Genomic DNA, 18926 nt, shown 5'->3' with positions numbered 1-18926 from the left:
CAATCAAATAGAAACATGAGAATGAAAGTGTTAAGTAAACAAGAACGTTTTAAGAAGAGATTTAAACTCAGAAAGAGAGGAAGAGAGACGAAGAGGGAGAGGAAGAGAGTTCCACAGTGTCGGGGCAGCAACACTAAATGATCTACCACCCATGGTGGTCAACCTAAACCTGGGTATAACAAGGAGACCAGCATCAAACGATCTTAGCCTGTGCAAATTACTGTGCAAAAAAGAAGCCTTATGTTAACCATGTCCAGAAGCAGCGTCGACTTCTCTGGGCTCGGAGGCATCTAGGATGGACCATCACACAGTGGAAACGTGTATTGTGGTCAGATGAATCAGGCTTGGTATCCTCGATGTCAAAACGTTTTTTAAGTGTGGTGAAAAGGAATGGCAACATTACAAAGTGGTATATGTTTTACTGTCCCAATTTTTTTGGATTGTGTTGCAGGCCTGAAATGCAGGAATGGATGTTTATTAAAAAATGAAATGAAGTTGACCAGACAAAACATGAAATATCTCAGGTTCATCCTGTCTGCAATGAAATAAAAGTCAAAGTACATGTTATTGTCCATGCTGTCCCAACTTTTTCCTGATTTGGGGTTGTGTGTGTATATATATAAATATAATAAAAAACAACTTTATAAATGAAATAATAAATGAAATAATATTTATTACAAAACATACTGAGTGATGATAATATATATATGCAATTCTTGACACTTGATATTTCTTCTGTAAAAAACAATACTGTAAAAAATAAGTACTTCCATGTCTGTGTTTGTTTAGTCCTAACATGAGGAAAAGATCCAATTTATCCTAAATTAAGCAAAGTGAGAATAATGGCAAAGCTGTGCAACTTGTATTTGATCCAGTTATATTAGTCAGGTTGGTCAATTGATTTGCTCTGGGTGCAATTTGTTCGTGTGTTCCAAAACTATTAAAACCAAGTACTGTATTTTACATTGTAAATTATAGAATTAGTTTTGCTTTCATAAGGTCAGCCTAGATTATATTACAACAATTCTTACTATAACAATTCTTACTATAACAACACTTCATATACATTACACTGTCTCTCAGGTCTGGTAAGAGCAACTAGATGAAGAACTACATTCTGTCCTACATTATGTTCATCTTTTACAAGTTTACAGGTTACAAGTTTAAAATTGGGCTTAGGTACTATTGTTAGTCAACTTTTGGTTGACTAATAAAACAGCTAACAGTGCTGGATGTTAAATATGAAATTGGTATAATTAATAATTCTATTTAACGATCTGTATTACAGCAGATAAGATTAATACAACAAAATATAAACATACATACATGTACAGATTAAAAAAGACTAACATTTAGGAAGAACAATACTGATAACTATTAATATCTTATGAACAAAGAGACATGAATTTTAATCATATCGGCTAGTCCTATAATCAATTTAGAAGTGCATGATTACAAAATTTTTGGACTAAGTGTTAGAGTTCTGTTTTTTACTGAGTAAAACTCAAATCATTTAAGCTTGTATCAGTTTTAGTGATTGGCTTTTCCTCAGTCATATACATCCCCTCAAAATCCAGTGCTTCACTGTCATCTGCAGCCTCAGAAATAGAAAAAGTGTGTAATGGAGACTGTGTGTTCAGGTCGTGAAGATTAGAGAAGCCAGACGCGTGTGCAGTCTCATGCTTTTCATTAAAATGTGAAATGAACAGTGTTTCAATCTGGACCAGAAAAGTCTCTGTTTCCGGTGTTTCTGTGAGAATCTTCCTGAGGGACGTGAGCATCTGTAGAACAGATAAATACTTATTTATTATTATAATTATTTCTTTATTAGGATTATAACGTCATATAACGTCGTTTGCCCAGGGGCCCAGACTATCCTTAATCCGTCCTTGTGGGTATATGGCCACATATAATATACGAAGGACATGTAATTTCACTCCTCAACCACGAGATGGTGCCAGCATTTACCTGGAAAAAGAGTGGTCTAGCAAAAGCTGCTAGTTAGTGCTGCATGCCAGTCAGGAAATTCACCTTGTAGCAACATTGTCTAACTGAGCACAGATCAAGACCCAGTTTTTACAACACTTGGAATACTTGGTTCTGAAGACATGTGGGCACACATATACTTCCATACAGCCACAATTTTATAGTTAAGAATGAATGATGTTACCTTTTCCAGGCATGTAAGTGAAGAATCTCTCCGGTAGAGCCTTTCCATGGGTACACACCTTATCAAAAGAGTGAATAACAATTTCTACTTCAATTAAATCCATTCAGTATATAAAAACAACCACTGGTTTAATGGCAACTGTTTAATGGGTTTTATAACTCACTGGGACGTCACAAAGTCATGTGATGGACAAGAGTACTTATAACTAAAAACTTGGCTTACAAACCTTAATTAAATGACCTACTGCCTCAGAAAGAATATGTTTGCAATGATGATCAACTATTTGGCTCTTGCCACTTCTAATGCAGTAAATGATATATTCCCAGTGGCTTTTAATGCACAACTGGTGTAAAAACTGTCAACAATTACAGAAGAAAATGCAGGCACATTACTAATCTGAGCACATTCGTTACAGATATTTTAGAATTAAAAAAGCTAATCTATTTCTGAATGACCAACATGAATACAAAATATAATGTCTGAAATATCACACTTCACTTTACTTCTTTCCCCAGCTTTTCTAAATGATAAAATTATGGTGGCTAAATATGGGCAAATATACAAATAATTAATTAACTTCGTGGAGTAAAAAGGCAAGTTTTAATATTATAGTGTTGCTGTTTTATTTTTAACAACTTGCCTAAATGGAAATTGGTCCAAACTGTGTCTAAAACTTTGACCAAAATGCAAATCAATCAGCATGGTTATTTTGCTTTAATTCTTTTGCACTAACCCGTAAGACTGCCTGTACTTGAACACCACCCATTCTGCTCTTCTCATCACCTCCATCCAGTCAGGATGCTTTGTGGAAACTTGGTAGTCAAACTTGTATGGAACTTCTGTGAAACACAACAATAATTACAGAATATTGAATCTCTACAACGATTACACTGCATATTAAAAGCACAATTTAAGTACTTACAACTATCAACCTATATTTATAAATCATTGGTTAATGTTAACTTAAACATGTAACTATTGTATGGTAACATTGTAAAAATGTCATAAACAAGGGCCCAACCAAAGGATGCAACTTTTGCTACATTTCTTTTAAACCAACCACCATTATTCAAAGGTAAACTTACAGTGCTGCATCCAATATAAAACAAAAACAGTTTCATATATAAATGATTATTCACGATTTAATGACAAACAGCTTAAAGTAGAGAATGTTGCAGTAATGTAGAACAGTAAGAGAAACAAACGCTACCTTTATACCATGATGGATGATGGTTATCCAAAACCATATTCATACTGATGGAAAAAGCTTCCATTTATAACTTAATTTGTAAGAATTTCATCAGTAATAATTTAAATAATACAAATGGATCAAAACGTTTTCCTATGTGGGTTAAACCACAGCACTCTCTACGTCAATCTCTAGTCTAAGTGATATAAAAACTCAACTACATAAAAGAAACAAACAATAAAATAATTTATTTAAACCAACAATATTACCACCACTGAAAGGTGGATCTAAGCTTGTTTTAATGTCCTGGTTCACACTTGATTTTGAAAGCAGCTTTTATTGTTACCAAGTGTACAGAACTCTCTTTTCAAACATAATTATCTATGGAAAAAAGGAGCAACAATGGAAATACTTAAGCTTTATAGTGAAATGCTATAATGCTTCCTTACTTGAAAGTTATAGCTAAAGAAAGGTTTAGTACATACTCTGAATGCCTGCAGAACTGGTCTCTTCCTCCACCAAGAGACAGGTCTTCTGGGATACAGGGGAGGAATTACTGGGATTGTATGGACTCACAATCATCCCTATAAATGGAGCTCCTCCTCGAGAGAAATAACTCTACAAAAAAGAGTTGGGACAGTTTGTAAAATGCAATAAACAAAGAATATGAGATTTGTTTCACATAATTGTCCTGAATCTTAACTTACAAAAGTAGAAAGAAAAGATATCCAGTGTTTTACTGATCACTGTAGTTTGTAAATATAAACACATTCAGAATTTGATGTGTGCATAACACTTAAAAAAGTGGGACAGAGGCATGTTTAACACTGTGTTTCATCAGCTTTGCTATTAATGAGACTTTTTAATGGTTTGGAAACTAAATGCACTAATTGTTGCTGTTTTGCAAGTGGATTTGGTTTTTATTCTTGCTTGATACAAGACTTAAGCTGCTCAGTAGTCAGTGGATGCTGTTGTCCGATTCTCATTTTCATGATGCACCATACGTTTTCTATAGGACACGGATCTGGCTGCAGGCAGGTACTACCTAAACTACCTCTAGATGGCGTTATTGTTTATATTGTGCATTTAAATACTGACATCTAACCACAATCCAGCAAACACGCCTCCAAAAGGTCGAAAAATTGTGCAAACCATTTACAAAAAATCAGGCAGGGACTTCAGACGACAATAAAAGTAGTAAAAGTAGGCGCTCAGGTGGCGCAGGGGTAAAACACGCTAGCACACCAGAGCTGACATTTCAAACTCGTCGGTTCAAAACTTAGTTCTGCCAAAAAATTCTGCCATCCGGCAGGCTGGGCGCCTTCACGGACAACGATTGGCTTTTGTTCTAGGGGGGTGCCATGACTGATGCAATTATGACCTCTGCTGGCTGGTTGATGGCGCCTGCACAGAAACAAGGGATAATGCATTGATCAGGGTGTGGCTCTCCGTATACAAAGCTGATCCACATATGAACTCGCCTCATGCAGGCGAAAAGATGCAATCGGTCACTGCACACGTGTCGAAGGGGGTGTGTGTCAGTCTCGCTCTCCTCAACCAGGGTGGAGGTCAATATCAGTAGAGAGGAAGCATAATGCAATCGGGTAATTGGATACGACTAGATTGGGAGGAAAATTGTGAAAAATGCACACACAAAAAAAGCAGTGAAAGTAGTTCCTGAATGATTAATATTTAATATTTGTCCCTAATAAAAGTAATTAAAAATATGCTATAATGTTTTAGTCATTTCAAAAACACATTATGTCAGCTTAGCAGTGCTTGTGTATATTAGTGAGTGCTTAGTAAAGCTCCAAAATCTAAATACCTGGTATTTAGCCTGGGTGTCAATATCTCTGAGTGAAGGGTTGGGGTCAAAGGCTGGATGGGAGTGATACCAACCAACTACACTGTGACCCTTGGCTTCAAGCAGCTCAGATGCTTGAGTTTGGGAGACAGGATCCATTTCACACTGCATTCCAGTACTCAGGCTGTTACATGGTTCTGCTACACAAATCTACACATACAAACACAGATACATCATAAGATCCAGTCACTAGCACTATTCATCCTTACTAGAATCTCACTGCCTCGATGCAGTAAATGTTCTCTTATCTGCGGTGCTGATTATTAGAGCAGCAGAAATACAGTATGTGACGGTGGCTGCTGAATAGCTCAGAAGAAAAGCATTTAACGTATCATTTAGAGGTCACAAGTTTTAGTGGCAGATAAGTTGTAAGCCATTCATGACCAGGAGTCAAGAGCTGATTAGTTCTGCTATCGGGATGGGAGAAATGCAACCCCATGTAATTGGGTGAAAGCAGTTAGAGCTTCCTTAAGCACATTAACGAAACATTAACGAAAGCTGAAATAATAAGTAAATATTTGACATACTTTTATGATTCATCATGCTTAGCTGTACAAAACAGTAGAACCCTGCTTTCATGTAAGATGTTCTACAATGCTTTGCTGTTTTTATCAAAAATATTTGATTCCAAATGGGACGCTTTCTGTTCCAAATCCATAGCTGCCCAATAACTGTTATTATTATTATGTGTTATTATTAACTGTTATGTAAAATATTTTTTCTTTCAGTGTGAAAATAGTCTTTAAATCCTTCAAATCTTTTGATTAGAAAAAGAATGAAGACGTTTTATATCATTTTATGTACTAAAATCCATTAAGGGCCTCACCCTCAACACCTTTTCATCATCACTGTAAGATCCACCCAGGAGTCCAATCACCTCTCCCATAGAGACATGGGCATGCTGGCAAAATAAACAGAAACGGCATCAAAATTGAGATATGTGCTAGACGACATTATATTAAAGCCAAAAAACCTGATATATGTGTTATAAGGCCTGATATATATGTATGTGTTATCATAAGGCATAACATTATGACCACTGACAGGTGAAGTGAATAACACTGATTATCTCTTCATCACAGCACCTGTTAGTGGGTGGGATATATTAGGCAGCAAGTGAACATTTTATCCTCAAAGTTGATGTGCTAGAAGCAGGGGAAATGATCAAGCGTAAGGATTTGAGCGAGTTTGACAAGGGAAATTGTGATGGCTAGACGACTGGGTCAGAGCATCTCCAAAACTGCAGCTCTTGTGGGGTGTTCCCTATCTGCAGTGGTCAGTATCTATTAAAAGTGCTCCAAAGAAAGAACAGTAGTAAACCGGCAACAGGGTCATAGACGGACAAGGCTCACTGATGGGGAGCGAAGGCTGACCTGTGTGGTCCGATCCAACAGATGAGCTACTGTAGCTCAGTTTGCTGAAAAGGTTAATGCTGGATTTGATAGACAGGTGTCAGAATACACAGTGCATCCTCTTTCAGCAGGATAATGCACCCTGCCACAAAGCAAAAATGGTTCAGGAATGGTTTGAGGTGTTGACTTGGCCTCCAAATCCCTAGATCTCAATCCAATAGAGCATCTGTGGGATGTGCTTGACAGACAAGTCAGATAAATGAAGGCCCCACCTCACAACTTACAGGAGTTAAAGGATCTGCTGCTAACATCTTGGTGCAAGATACCACAGCACACCTTCAGGGGTCTAGTGGGGTCCATATCTCGACAGGTCAGGGCTGTTTTGGCAGCAAAAGGGGGATCAACACAATATTAGGAAGATGGTCATAATGTTATGCCTAATCGGTGTAAGTACCCTGTACGGAAACGACAGTTTTTGATTTTATTCTCATACTGTCTAATTTCTGCTCTAATTTCTCTCATTTCTAGATCTGTTAGTGTGTCTACTGTATTTGATTTACCAATGTTTCTCAAAATGTGAACTCTGTTCTAATGACTGTTTTGTCTAAAGGTAGTGCTGTACAGACTTTAACTCTTTAATTACTTATCACATGGCAAACTTGAAACACACAAAACAGAACTAACACCAACATGTAAACATACCATGTCCATGACAAGCAGGGCTTCAGCATACACAATCACACTGAATGGTTCCTAAACATAAAGAAAATGCATGTGATCAATTGTTACATCAATTGCCTTTAACAAAAGTGCAGTTACAACACCTCTACCTGTCTCTCTTCTCCGAAATCCTTGCACGGAACAAGTTGGAAAGGATCAAAAGATCTGCAATGCAGGAGAAAACAAGCTTATTTAGCTGGTACTTGTATCGCCTACTGCAATCTGTACTGCATCTACTGCTAGATTAAGTGTGTCTGTGTAAATCAGTCATGCCACTTAACTCACCCTCGTTGTTTAGGGATTTTACTGGCTTTTGGTTGCCTCTTCCTCATTTCCTCCCTCCTGATGGCAAGCTCTTCTGCACTTAAATGCTGATCAGTGGGGAGAGACACACGGTTAATTGAGGTAAAAAGTATTCGGACCCTTTGCTGTGGCACTACAAGTTGTGTTCAGGTGCATCCTGTTTGCTTTAATTAACCCTGACTGCATAAATAAGACTGAATTGGCTGTGTCCTACTAATTCTATAAGAGCCCACAACTTACACTCTGTATTGTCATTTTGTTTTTTTAGGATTTTAACATCATGTTTTACACTCATGACAGAAACGGTAGTTACTCCTTACACAAGGTTCATCAGTACACAAGGTTCATCAGTTCACAAGGTTATATTGAATACAGTCATGGACAGTTTAGTGTCTCCAATTCACCTCACTTGCATGTCTTTGGACTGTGGGAGGAAACCGAAGCACCCGGAGTAAACCCACGCGGACACTGGGAGAACACGGGGAGTCCTATAACACACTGTCCAAAAATAAATTAACAGGATTTTTAAATCTGTTGGACTCTTATTTCCTATTTTCACATGGTTTTTAATATGGGCTGATTTATACACTGTATGGTCAAAAGTAGATTCATGCAGTATATGACATGAAAATATCCTTCCAAAACAGCCTTTGGTCCCTTTTCCATTGCTGCTAACTTGTCCACTAGATTTTAAGGATTTGCTTTTGCTCATGTTGAAGGAGTGTAGAACCCTGTATAATCTGTGATGCAGAAAAAATGGACAGGACTGTAAATTTAATAAACATTTTTACAAATAAACATGACATTGTGCTGAATTTAACTAGGGCTGTCAATGCTGATCACAAAATGTTATGAAAATGTGTTGTCACTTCTAGACATTTGTATTTCTCAGTAACAGTACTTTAGATGACCAGGGCTGCTATACCAGGGAAGAGACTTAATGAACTGAAATGTCAGATAGGTAGAATCAAATAAAATTGCCACATTAAAGGTCTTTGCGCATTCCATTACAACGTTTGGACAGGCAATGGTTTATTTCAGGCACCTGTTTACAATGTATGCAAAGGTATAAATTCCACTAGTCTAAAAGTGTCTACAAACTTTTGAAAATGTAATGTAGATCACAGTGAGTGTCAATGTGTGTAGATGTACTACCTCATAAGTCTGGCCTTCCAAATCTCTGGCATCACGCCAGTTTCCCCAAGCATCCCGAACTCGCCGCTTTCTTGTACGCTAAGAGACAGATTTTGTACACCAATGAGTCAAAAAAAGAGAAAAGGAATCACAAAGCCAGCTACTACAAGCATTCCTGCTTTGGCTATCTCTATCATGTGGATCTGCTAATTTTGGGTGAAAATACAGTAGGCGGTCTAGCATGTCATGCTATGCGAGTGGTAACAATGGGACAGAAGTGTATATGAGAGCAACTGCTGTCAGCCCCTGTGTGCTTGAATGCTGAAAGTCAAAAACTATCCTGAAAACAAAAACTAATAATAAAAATTGTATAACAAAGTTTTGTGAGTTTTTCTGTAGTGTTTATGCACTTTTAAAACTAGCAAACAGAACCTGAAAACAAACACTAGAACATTTTCAAAACTAGAACAACACAGGTTAATAGTCACCATGGATTGCAGTCTCTGAGCCAGCTGATAGGCCTCCAGGCTGTCTCTGCTCTCTTTCAGTCGAGAGCGGTCCACTGGCCGAGGACGGTTATAGATGGCCTGCTCTAAACAAGCAAAACAAAACACAGTAAATAAATACATTTAATGCTAAAGGTGTAAACGAATTAAGAATTTACAATAACACCATGCCAGGTAGGCAAATGTTGATTTTACATTTAAATATTACAATATTCTGCCACCTTTTAATACAGGTTTGTTTTGGTCTCTCTTCTCCAACACTGACTAGAATATAAACTATTTCTAGCCCTCAATGCCAGTTCAACACAACCAATTGGCAACTAACTGGTGAAATAGTTGGCTGCCAGTGGAGTGTCAGGACCCCAAAAGGTAGACAGAAGCATTCAAGCATTACCACAGTTGAAGTTGATTGCCCCTATTAGCTCCAGGTAGGTATGTATTCTTCCAATGCAGTTCACATCCCCGCAGTTCTTCAGGCCAGGACGGACTGATGTCTTATTCAAGTACTTGGGTTTACTGTTCTCCCTAAAACCACACACACAAAAAGGCCACAACAGCATGTCTCACATCATGACCGTATCAAGACTGTTTAAGATGACCGCAATACGTTTTGTTAATGTTGGTTTAAACACAAATACATGCAAAATGAAACAAAAGAGTTAATATGTATAGGGTCATTATTAAACCAATTAAATTAATATACTATTTTTTTTTTTTTTTACTATAACATTTTCAGTCAAAGCCTTATAAACAAATATTAATTCTTTATAATTAATTATTTTGTTGTCCAACACTAACATATACTCGGCATGAACTTAATTCAATAATTTAATTGATTGATAATTAACTTAATATCAACAATCACAACTAGTTGTACAACAATTATGATGCATTAAATCACCCTAAAGTAATTCGATTTTAGCTTTATCATTTTACTTGTTTACTGTGAAAACAAAAACCTGCTTATAAGATGCAGCAAAAATGAAGAGAAATTCTATAAAATGAAGTTAGCAATAAAAAGTCAAATACATCCCCTGTTGATTTAGAAAAAAAATGCCTTTTTTGTCATATATACATATCCACATGCCCAGTACTATTAAATATCCCATACTAGTAAATTTTCTGCATATCCCAGCTTGTTTGGAAGCTGGAAGTGTCTAATCGTAGTCTGTGTAATCTCATGAATCCACCATGGTTCTTTGCAGACTCTCACCACTGCTGTAGAATATAGTTGCGTATCTTTAAATATCTCTCTGGAGTTTTGGATGAACGACCCTCAAAGAACTCTGGGATGGCCTGCTTTTCTTCTTCCATAATTGTGCTTTTATCAAGCATCACTTCCTGTTCAGGGACCTTTAGCATCTCCTCATCTTCCTCTTCAGTCTCCTCCGGTAGACTATGTTCAACATCTAGAGAATAAACAGAGGATTGCACAATTGCTGAGAATTGTTTTACTTTCCGTGCCAAATAACTGATGTAAAAAGCATTGGAAAGGCATTAAGTACCTTCAGCATTCTCATGCCTGGGCGAGGGAAGTGCATTTGAGCTAGGGTCGGCATAGCAAGCCATTGTTTGCTCTGCAGGTTCAGACTTAATCAGTGTCGAAAAGTAACAGCTGTTTTCCTCAGAGGTTACCTCAGCATGCCCGTCAGATGTTACCCCTGCATTAGAGACAGTTTTAGTCTGCCAGTAAAGCGCACTACATGAGCATGAGTTCTGATAACGATGCTGATTCAAACCTTTGGACTCATCCCTGAAATCTAAGTGGTTTTCAGGCTGGCTTGTATCATCACTGAGATCATCAGTGATATCAACATCCTCGTCGTCAGATAGTCGTTCAATACGTACAGCGTTGGCCAGAACATCAGTTTGAGGTTGGACAGAGGGAAGGCTCAAAACCACTGGTGGTGCATGAAGCAGCGAGCTTCTGGGCTTAGCAGGGGACATGTCAGCATGACCTTCAGTTTTAGCCTTGAGGATAAAAAAATGAATAAAAAAAAGATTAGCTTACAGTATAGAAGAAAAAGGCGAGAATATGAACATCCAATCAAGTGTCTTGGATGTGTCTGTACTTTTTATTAGCAGTCATTCTAAAAGTGAACTTCATGCTGGGGTTCTATACCTTGTTTTTGAAGTATTGTCTGGCATAGCTCTTCACTTGCAGAACAGTTCTGGTGCCGATCAGCTTTGCAATCTTAGTCCACCTCCGCCCATACTGAGCCTAAAGAGTCCATGATTCATACCGTTGTTACTAGTTCATGGCAAGAATTCTAAATAGCTCTTCAAGGAAACTCCTCCTACGATGAATGACATTCATTTTTATGCCTGCAATAATTCATCCAAGCTATTAGCTTTAAAACTGCGAAATGTCTGGTGGTTCAACCAGATTATTTTATTTCATCTTCATTTTCAGTTCTTCGGAATCACTAGACGCAATGCAGTAACACACCCGGACAGGACGCCAATCCATCACAAAGCCTCAGCCATTCCACCTCAGACATAGCCAATCATGTCTGTAAGTAGACGCCCTACAGTCCGATAGCACTGCTGACGTTTCAGTTCCAGCTGTAGAGGGCTAATGGTATTTCCTGCTGCATTACTTGAGCGCTTAGTTCAAACATATGATTAATACAAATATTTTAAGTAAATACTTATTTAAAACAAACAAACATGTTCAAGCTAAGCCTTTTGGGGTATACATTACATAGTATTTCATACATAAACCTTTTTTTAAGCATAAGCAAATTGCTATTTACTTGAAAATTCCTACTGACTTTTTATGCTTTTTTGGTCTTTTCATATGATATGCAAAAATATTCATAGTACAGTTTTGGATAGCAAGAGCCTAACCCCTCCGCCCAAGTGCCACATACAACATGAAATAAACAAAGACATTTTTTGACAAAATTTGACACTTTTTTCCAGTAGCCCAGAAGCTAACTATATTTCTTGGGGGGAAAAAATCATTGTGGGTCACTGTAGGGTTTTATCCATTTGCCATATCAGGTGTCATGAGCCCAAAATGTAAAAATAGTTGAACGCTGTTATAATTTGCTTTACAATGTCGCATACAATGCATATGTATACCAATCAGCCATAACATTAAAACCACCTCCTAGTTTCTACACACACTGTCCATTTTATCAGCTCCACTTACCATATAGAAGCACTTTGTAGTTATACAATTACTGACTGTAGTCCATCTGTTTCTCTGCATGCTTTCAATGGTCAGGACTCTCCCGGGATCACTACAGAATAGGTATTGTTTGGTTGGTGGGTCATTCTTAGCACTGCAGTGACACTGACATTGTGGTGTTAGTGTGTGTTGTGCTGGTATGAGTGGATCAGACACAGCAGCGCTGATGGAGTTTAACTGCTGGACTGAGAATAGTCCACCAACCAAAAACATCCAGCCAACAGCACCCCGTGGACAGCGTCCTGTGACCACTGATGAAGGTCTAGAAGATGAGCAAATCAAACAGCAGCAATAGATGAGCGATCGTCTCTGACTTTTCATCTACAAGGTGGACCAACTAGGATGGAGTGTCTAATAGAGTGGACAGTGAGTGGACACGGTATTTAAAAAAACTCCAGCAGCGCTGCTGTGTCTGATTAACTCATACCAGCACAACACACACTAACACACCACCACCATGTCAGTATCACTGCAGTGCTGAGAATGATCCACCACCTAAATAATACCTGCTCTGTGGTGGTCCTGTGGGGGTCCTGACCACTGAAGAACAGGGTGAAAGCAGGCTAAAAAGTATGTAGAGAAACAGATGGACTATAGTCAGTAATTGTAGAGCTACAAAGTGCTTCTATATGGTAAGCGGAGCTGATAAAATGGACAGTGAATGTAGAAACAAGGAGGTGGTTTTAATGTTATGGCTGATCGGTGTATATAATGTATACTTATTAATGTGTGACTGCACACAATGTAAAAGTACAATGCATGTTAGATACATTACCACAGGTTTAAAAATAGTTATCAAATTCTTGGCATTTATTATTCTTTAATCTGTTAAAACACATTACAAAACAGTTTAATGCAAACATTTGGACTGCCATGGTTTTAAGTGAAAAATTAACACATACTATATAAGCAAACTGTATGGCTGGAATTTTAACACATTAAGAAAAAATAAAAAAAATTAATCATGCATGGGTCATTTACATGTTTCCAATATGTTAAATTGATCACATAAACACTAATTTTGAACAATGATTAAAAAAAAATCAACTAAATATGGACTTGACCAGGGGTGTTCAAACTCTGTACAAGACTGATTTTTTTGTACAGGTATTATTAAATAATGTGTTAGATTGTGTTACATTTTTCAAACACATCAGGCTTAAATATGTATTAAAGAAAAGTCATTAATAACTTACTATTCCTTTCTCAAAGAGGTCCTTTTCCTCCTGGCCCCAGCGTGCTGGAGCTCCAGAACTCTTAACTGATGATCTGCAAAAAGTTGTTGTTGTTTTTTTTGTTCAGATTCATCAAGCAGACTTTCATTAAGAGGAAAAAATGGAAAAACATGCTGCTTTACCTACTTCTTTACTTTAGACTTGTCTTCAGTCCACACAATGTTAGAGACCTTCTTACCAGCAAAATAGTACGTAATCATGGTTAAGAGAATATATGTGTGCTTTCTGAGAATATAACAGTTAAAGCTATAAAGATATGTCCATTAAACAAGAGCCAAAGAAGAGAACGGAATAAGGATATTGCTCTTCCAGAAGCATACTCTCGATCACCTCTCGATTCTCATTACTGATTGAGGAATCCAGGGTCCAGGGCTAAGGAGAAAACAATAAAAGGAAATAAATAATGGCACAGCATGTCTCAGCATGAGATTTTCAGCAAAAATATTAGTGAATACACAGTAAAATGTGTTTATAAACTATTTTAACACAGCATGAGGTTTATTATTTCATAGGTTGGCCTGAGCTAATGTAAGTATTAACATACACAACTTTACGCATGTAAACAGCCAGGACAGTCTGTAAATGGTTATTTTCTGTGTATTACAACTATAGCATTTTGCTAGACATAATGCTAGCCATTTAGTAAGGAAGTCTACTATGTTTCATTTGTAAAAAGACGTAATGAATTAAGTTCAACATGTTGAATTCCAACAGATGCACTGATTTTAAACTGATATACATTCGAAAGCTGTACGTCATTAGGACATTAGTACCTCAGCAATAAAATGGGAAATGTCTCTGGTTCGCTCTGTCTGCACCCCAAAAGCTCAGAAACAGATTCATAGTCAATTTTTTTTGTTTTTATTATGGTACAGTGTTAAGGTACAGTGTTGCAGTAATCTCCCCTGATGAGTCTGTGAGAGAGCCATTCTGATACAATGTCAATATGCAAAACCAGAGACTGAGAACAAATCCTCAACTTTCCTGGTAGAATGGGATATGAGCATTAGTTGAACTCAGTATTACCGGATTGACAGCCAGTCAGAAATTAGGACTGCAACCATGGTACACTTTTTTATGACCAAAAGTATGTGTATGACCATGAGCTTGATGAACATCCAACCTTTTGCAGTTATAAAAGCATCCACTCTACTGGACACTCTGTCCACAACTTTTAACAATGACTATAAGCCTTTGGAAAACCAGGCAATGATCTGTTTGTTTGTTTGTTTGTTGTTTAACACCATGTTTACCCATTGGTCATTCTCATGGCAAGATAGGTACCTAGCTTTGTTCGGGTTATTTATTCATGTTCTTTTTCTTGTGTCCTTTCTGTGTTTATTTCTAGATGTGTATTATCAGTCCTGTCTTTTTCAAATAATTGATCAGAGTTTCTGTTTCGGTTTTGTTAAAGATTTCTACCATTGTGTTTGGAATTGTGAGTCTTTGTCATTCTATGTTATATTTTGTGCATTTTGTCAATAAATGTTCGATGGTTACTTGTGTGTTAGGCGGGAGTGCCCAATACGACATCTTGTGTATGTCGTCTGTTCCAGTCTCTTTCCAGTTGGTAGTGTTGGACGTGTTTGGATGTTGGGGTGGATATTGTAGAGTTTGTTCTGCTTTTGTTTTTTCCATTCTTTTTCCAGGCAATGATCTCATAATCAGCATTTCAATTTATCCCCAAGGTGTTCAGCATGGTTAAGGTTGGGGTTCTTTACAAGCCATTAGAGTCTTTATGGGCCCAGACACGGTCAAGATGAAACAATAAAACAGAAAAGGGTCTTCCACATATTTTTGCCTAAATGTTGGATACCTAGTAATAAGTGTGGCAGAAACAACTTTACTCAGTTATTAGAAGTGGTGTCCACATACTTTTGGCCACATAATGTTTTAACAGCTTGACTTCATTAATGTACTGACTTTCTGACAAAGCCAGCAAAAGTTAAACATAAGTAAACATATAAAGCAATAAGCGATTACTTAGTGATATTTGTTTTTATTCAATAAATACAATGTCCATACCTCACTACAGTTAAATATGCCATTCCATCACCTAATATCACCTGTTTTACGTGCAGTTTTAAGGTATCACAATTTACGTTTCGTGTACACGTTTTATATTACCACATTAATATGTTAGAATCACTAATCCCAGTCTAACCTTACCAGTACAGCACCTTTGGGCTACTTTTAATACATTTATATACACATTTTCTGTTCTGTGACAGTTGTACAATTTTATGTACTTGCTAAATTGTTTCCTTACCAGAATAGAAGGGTCAGTCCTCCATGCTGTTTGTAAGTACTGATCCTGGAGTAACACTGCTTCACTAAGGTCACTGAGAGATCACAGATAGATGAGATTATGGCCTAACTCAGTTAACTCAGCATCACACATGAGCCTAACACAACTGACAACAGCAACACACATACTGGAACTAAAAAGGTGCCAGTGGATAACTTTCAAAAGGGCGGCACGGTGGCTCGGTGGGTAGCATTTTTGCCTCACAGCAAGAAGGTCCTGGGTTTGATCCCCAGGTGGGGCAGTCCAGATCCTATCTGTTTGGAGTTTGCAAGAAAATGCTAAAATATAAATTTAATGTGTGTGTATATACACTGCCTGGCCAAAAAAAAAGGTCAAACACGCTAATATTTGGTTGGACCGCCTTTAGCTTTGATTATGGCACGCATTCGCTGTGGCATCGTTTCCACAAGCTTCTGCAATGTCACAACATTTATTTCTGTCCAGAGTTGCATTAATTTTCCCCAAGATCTTGTATTGATGATGGGAGATTTGGACCACTGCACAAAGTCTTCTCCAGCACATCCCAAAGATTCTCATTGGGGTTCAGGTCTGGATGCCAATCCATGTGTGAAAATGATGTCTCATACTCCCTGAACCACTCTTTCACAATTTGAGCCCGATGAATCCTGGCATTGTCATCTTGGAATATGCCCGTGCCATCAGGGAAGAAAAAATCCATTGATGGAATAACCTGGTCGTTCAGTATATTCAGGTAGTCAGCTGACCTCATTCTTTGGGCACATAACGTTGCTGAACCTAGACCTGACCAACTGCAGCAACCCCAGATCATAGCACTGCCCCCACAGGCTTGTACGGCAGGCACTAGGCATGATGGGTGCATCACTTCAGCCGCCTCTCTTCTTACCCTGATGCGCCCATCACTCTGGAACAGGGTAAATCTGGACTCATCAGACCACATGACCTTCTTCCATTGCTCCAGAGTCCAATCTTTATGATCCCTAGCAAATTGAAGCCGTTTTTGCCGGTTAGCCTCACTGACAAGTGGTTTTCTTAAGGCTACACAGCTGTTTAGTCCCAAACCCTTGAGATCCCTTTGCATTGTGTGTGTGGAAAAGCTCTTACTTTCACTATTAAACATCTCCCTGAGTTCTAGGTACTGTAGTTTTTCTACCATTTGATTTCACCAAACGTTTAAGTGATCGCCGATCACAATTTTTTCCGACCACCTCGAAGATGATGTTTCCCCACTGTCCTTCCACTTTTTAATAATGCGTTGGACAGTTCTTAACCCGATTTTAGTAGTTTCAGCTTCTCCTTAGATGTTTTCTCTGCTTGATGCATGCCAATAATTTGACCCTTCTGAAACAGATTAACATCTTTTCCACGACCACAGGATGTGTCTTTCGACATGGTTGTTTAACAAATGAGAAGCTACGCACTGCATCAGTTAGGGTTAAATAACTTGTTGCCAGCTGAAACATAATCACCCATGCAGTAATTATCCAATGGGAGGCTCTTACCTATTTGCTTAGTTAAATCCAGGTGGTGACCTTTTTATTGGACAGGCAGTGTATTATATGCCACTCAATACAGATAAACTTTGCAGTATACAATTACTGATTGTGGTCCATCTGTCGCTCACTGCACTTTGTAACTTGCCTGTACCCTATTGATCAATCCAAATGGATTCCTTACTAACCAGATTGGGTGGTGGACCATTCTTAGTACTGGAATGGCATAAATGGGGTAATGACATGGTTCGTTTGTTTGTTTATTTGGATTTTAACATCATGTTTTACACTTTGGTTACACTCGTGACAGAAACGGTAGTTACTCATTACATACAAGGTTCATCAGTTCACAAGTTTAATGTCGAACACAGTCATGGACTATTTTGTATCTCCAATTCACCTCACTTGCATGTCTTTGGACTGTGGGAGGAAACCGGAACCCCCAGAGGAAACCCACACAGACACGGGGTGAATGCAAACTCCACACTGAAAGGACCCGAACCGCCCCATCTGGGGCTCAAACCCAGGACATTCTTGCTGTGAGGAAACAATGCTACCCACCGAGCCATTTACCGTATTAATACTGCAGCTTGAAAAAGACAGCACTTTATATGAGACAACACAGTATTGACATTTCGTGTGTTAACTCTCAACAAATACAGTAAGAGAAATATACATCTATAAAAATGCTCTTTAATGGTTTTTGAGGTGCTAAATTGAACCTGACTAACATACTATTCAGGCTCAATTCCAATTAGCATGCTTTTCCATATAAAACACACTATACCGTGTATAAAACAATGTATTTTACACCTTGTGTTGAGGACTGTATGCTTACCATAACAGACCGTATATGACATATCTTATAATAAACCGTGTAATTGTCTCAATACCAGCCCGCTGGTGGGTGCATCTTACACTATGATCATATACATATATAAATGATGAATTCAGACTGATTTTACCTTTTATCTGCATTACATTCATCTCCTTCTATATCCACAACATCCAACTCGTCCGCCATGTTTCTGATGGAGACAAGTTTCCTCTCTGTGTTTTTTAGAGCGACACCTTGTGTCGGGAGTTCACATCGTTCCAGCAACAGGCAACCACACTATTGTTATCCGCCATTATTAATATTATTAATATTATAAACAACCTGTGACATGCTCCTTAAAAACTGGATTTCACTTGATAGGTCCCTGAAAATTATCTTGGCTAAAACGAGTATAAATATACACTGATCAGCCATAACATTAAAACCACCCCCTTGTTTCTACACACACTGTCCATGTTATCAGCTCCACTTACCATATAGAAGCACTTTGTAGTTCTACAATTACGGACTTGTAGTCCATCTGTTTCTCTGCATGCTTTGTTAGCCCCCTTTCATGCTGTTCTTCAATGGTCAGGACTCTCCCAGGACCACTACAGAGTAGGTATTATTTGGGTGGTGGATGATTCTCAGCACTGCAGT

The 18926-nt window shown here is 38.0% G+C and overlaps 1 protein-coding gene across 2 annotated transcripts; it reads right to left on the bottom strand.

The window, feature by feature from the left end:
* Window positions 1-467: 467 nt before the first annotated feature.
* Window positions 468-18478, bottom strand: mysm1 (Myb-like, SWIRM and MPN domains 1). Of its 2 annotated transcripts, XM_063001301.1 has the most exons (21): window positions 18415-18478; window positions 15939-16011; window positions 13971-14041; window positions 13796-13861; window positions 13631-13703; window positions 11361-11459; window positions 10978-11209; window positions 10744-10899; window positions 10452-10647; window positions 9633-9763; window positions 9221-9324; window positions 8754-8831; window positions 7581-7666; window positions 7406-7460; window positions 7278-7328; window positions 6050-6124; window positions 5185-5373; window positions 3845-3977; window positions 2904-3009; window positions 2171-2228; window positions 468-1781 (listed from the first exon to the last, which is right to left on the bottom strand). In XM_063001301.1, the coding sequence occupies exons 1-21, from the start codon at window positions 18471-18473 to the stop codon at window positions 1491-1493; spliced, it is 2382 nt and encodes a 793-aa protein (XP_062857371.1). In that variant the 5' UTR covers window positions 18474-18478; the 3' UTR covers window positions 468-1490. The 2 variants fall into 2 exon arrangements, with proteins under 2 accessions (XP_062857371.1, XP_062857370.1); XM_063001300.1 differs by having other exon boundaries at window positions 10744-11209.
* Window positions 18479-18926: the final 448 nt, after the last annotated feature.

This window comes from Trichomycterus rosablanca, chromosome 9 (genome assembly GCF_030014385.1).
Source record: "Trichomycterus rosablanca isolate fTriRos1 chromosome 9, fTriRos1.hap1, whole genome shotgun sequence".
Lineage (NCBI taxonomy): Eukaryota > Metazoa > Chordata > Actinopteri > Siluriformes > Trichomycteridae > Trichomycterus > Trichomycterus rosablanca.
The sequence above is the reverse complement of the archived record's forward strand: the minus strand, read 5'-3'. Positions and strand labels throughout refer to the sequence as shown.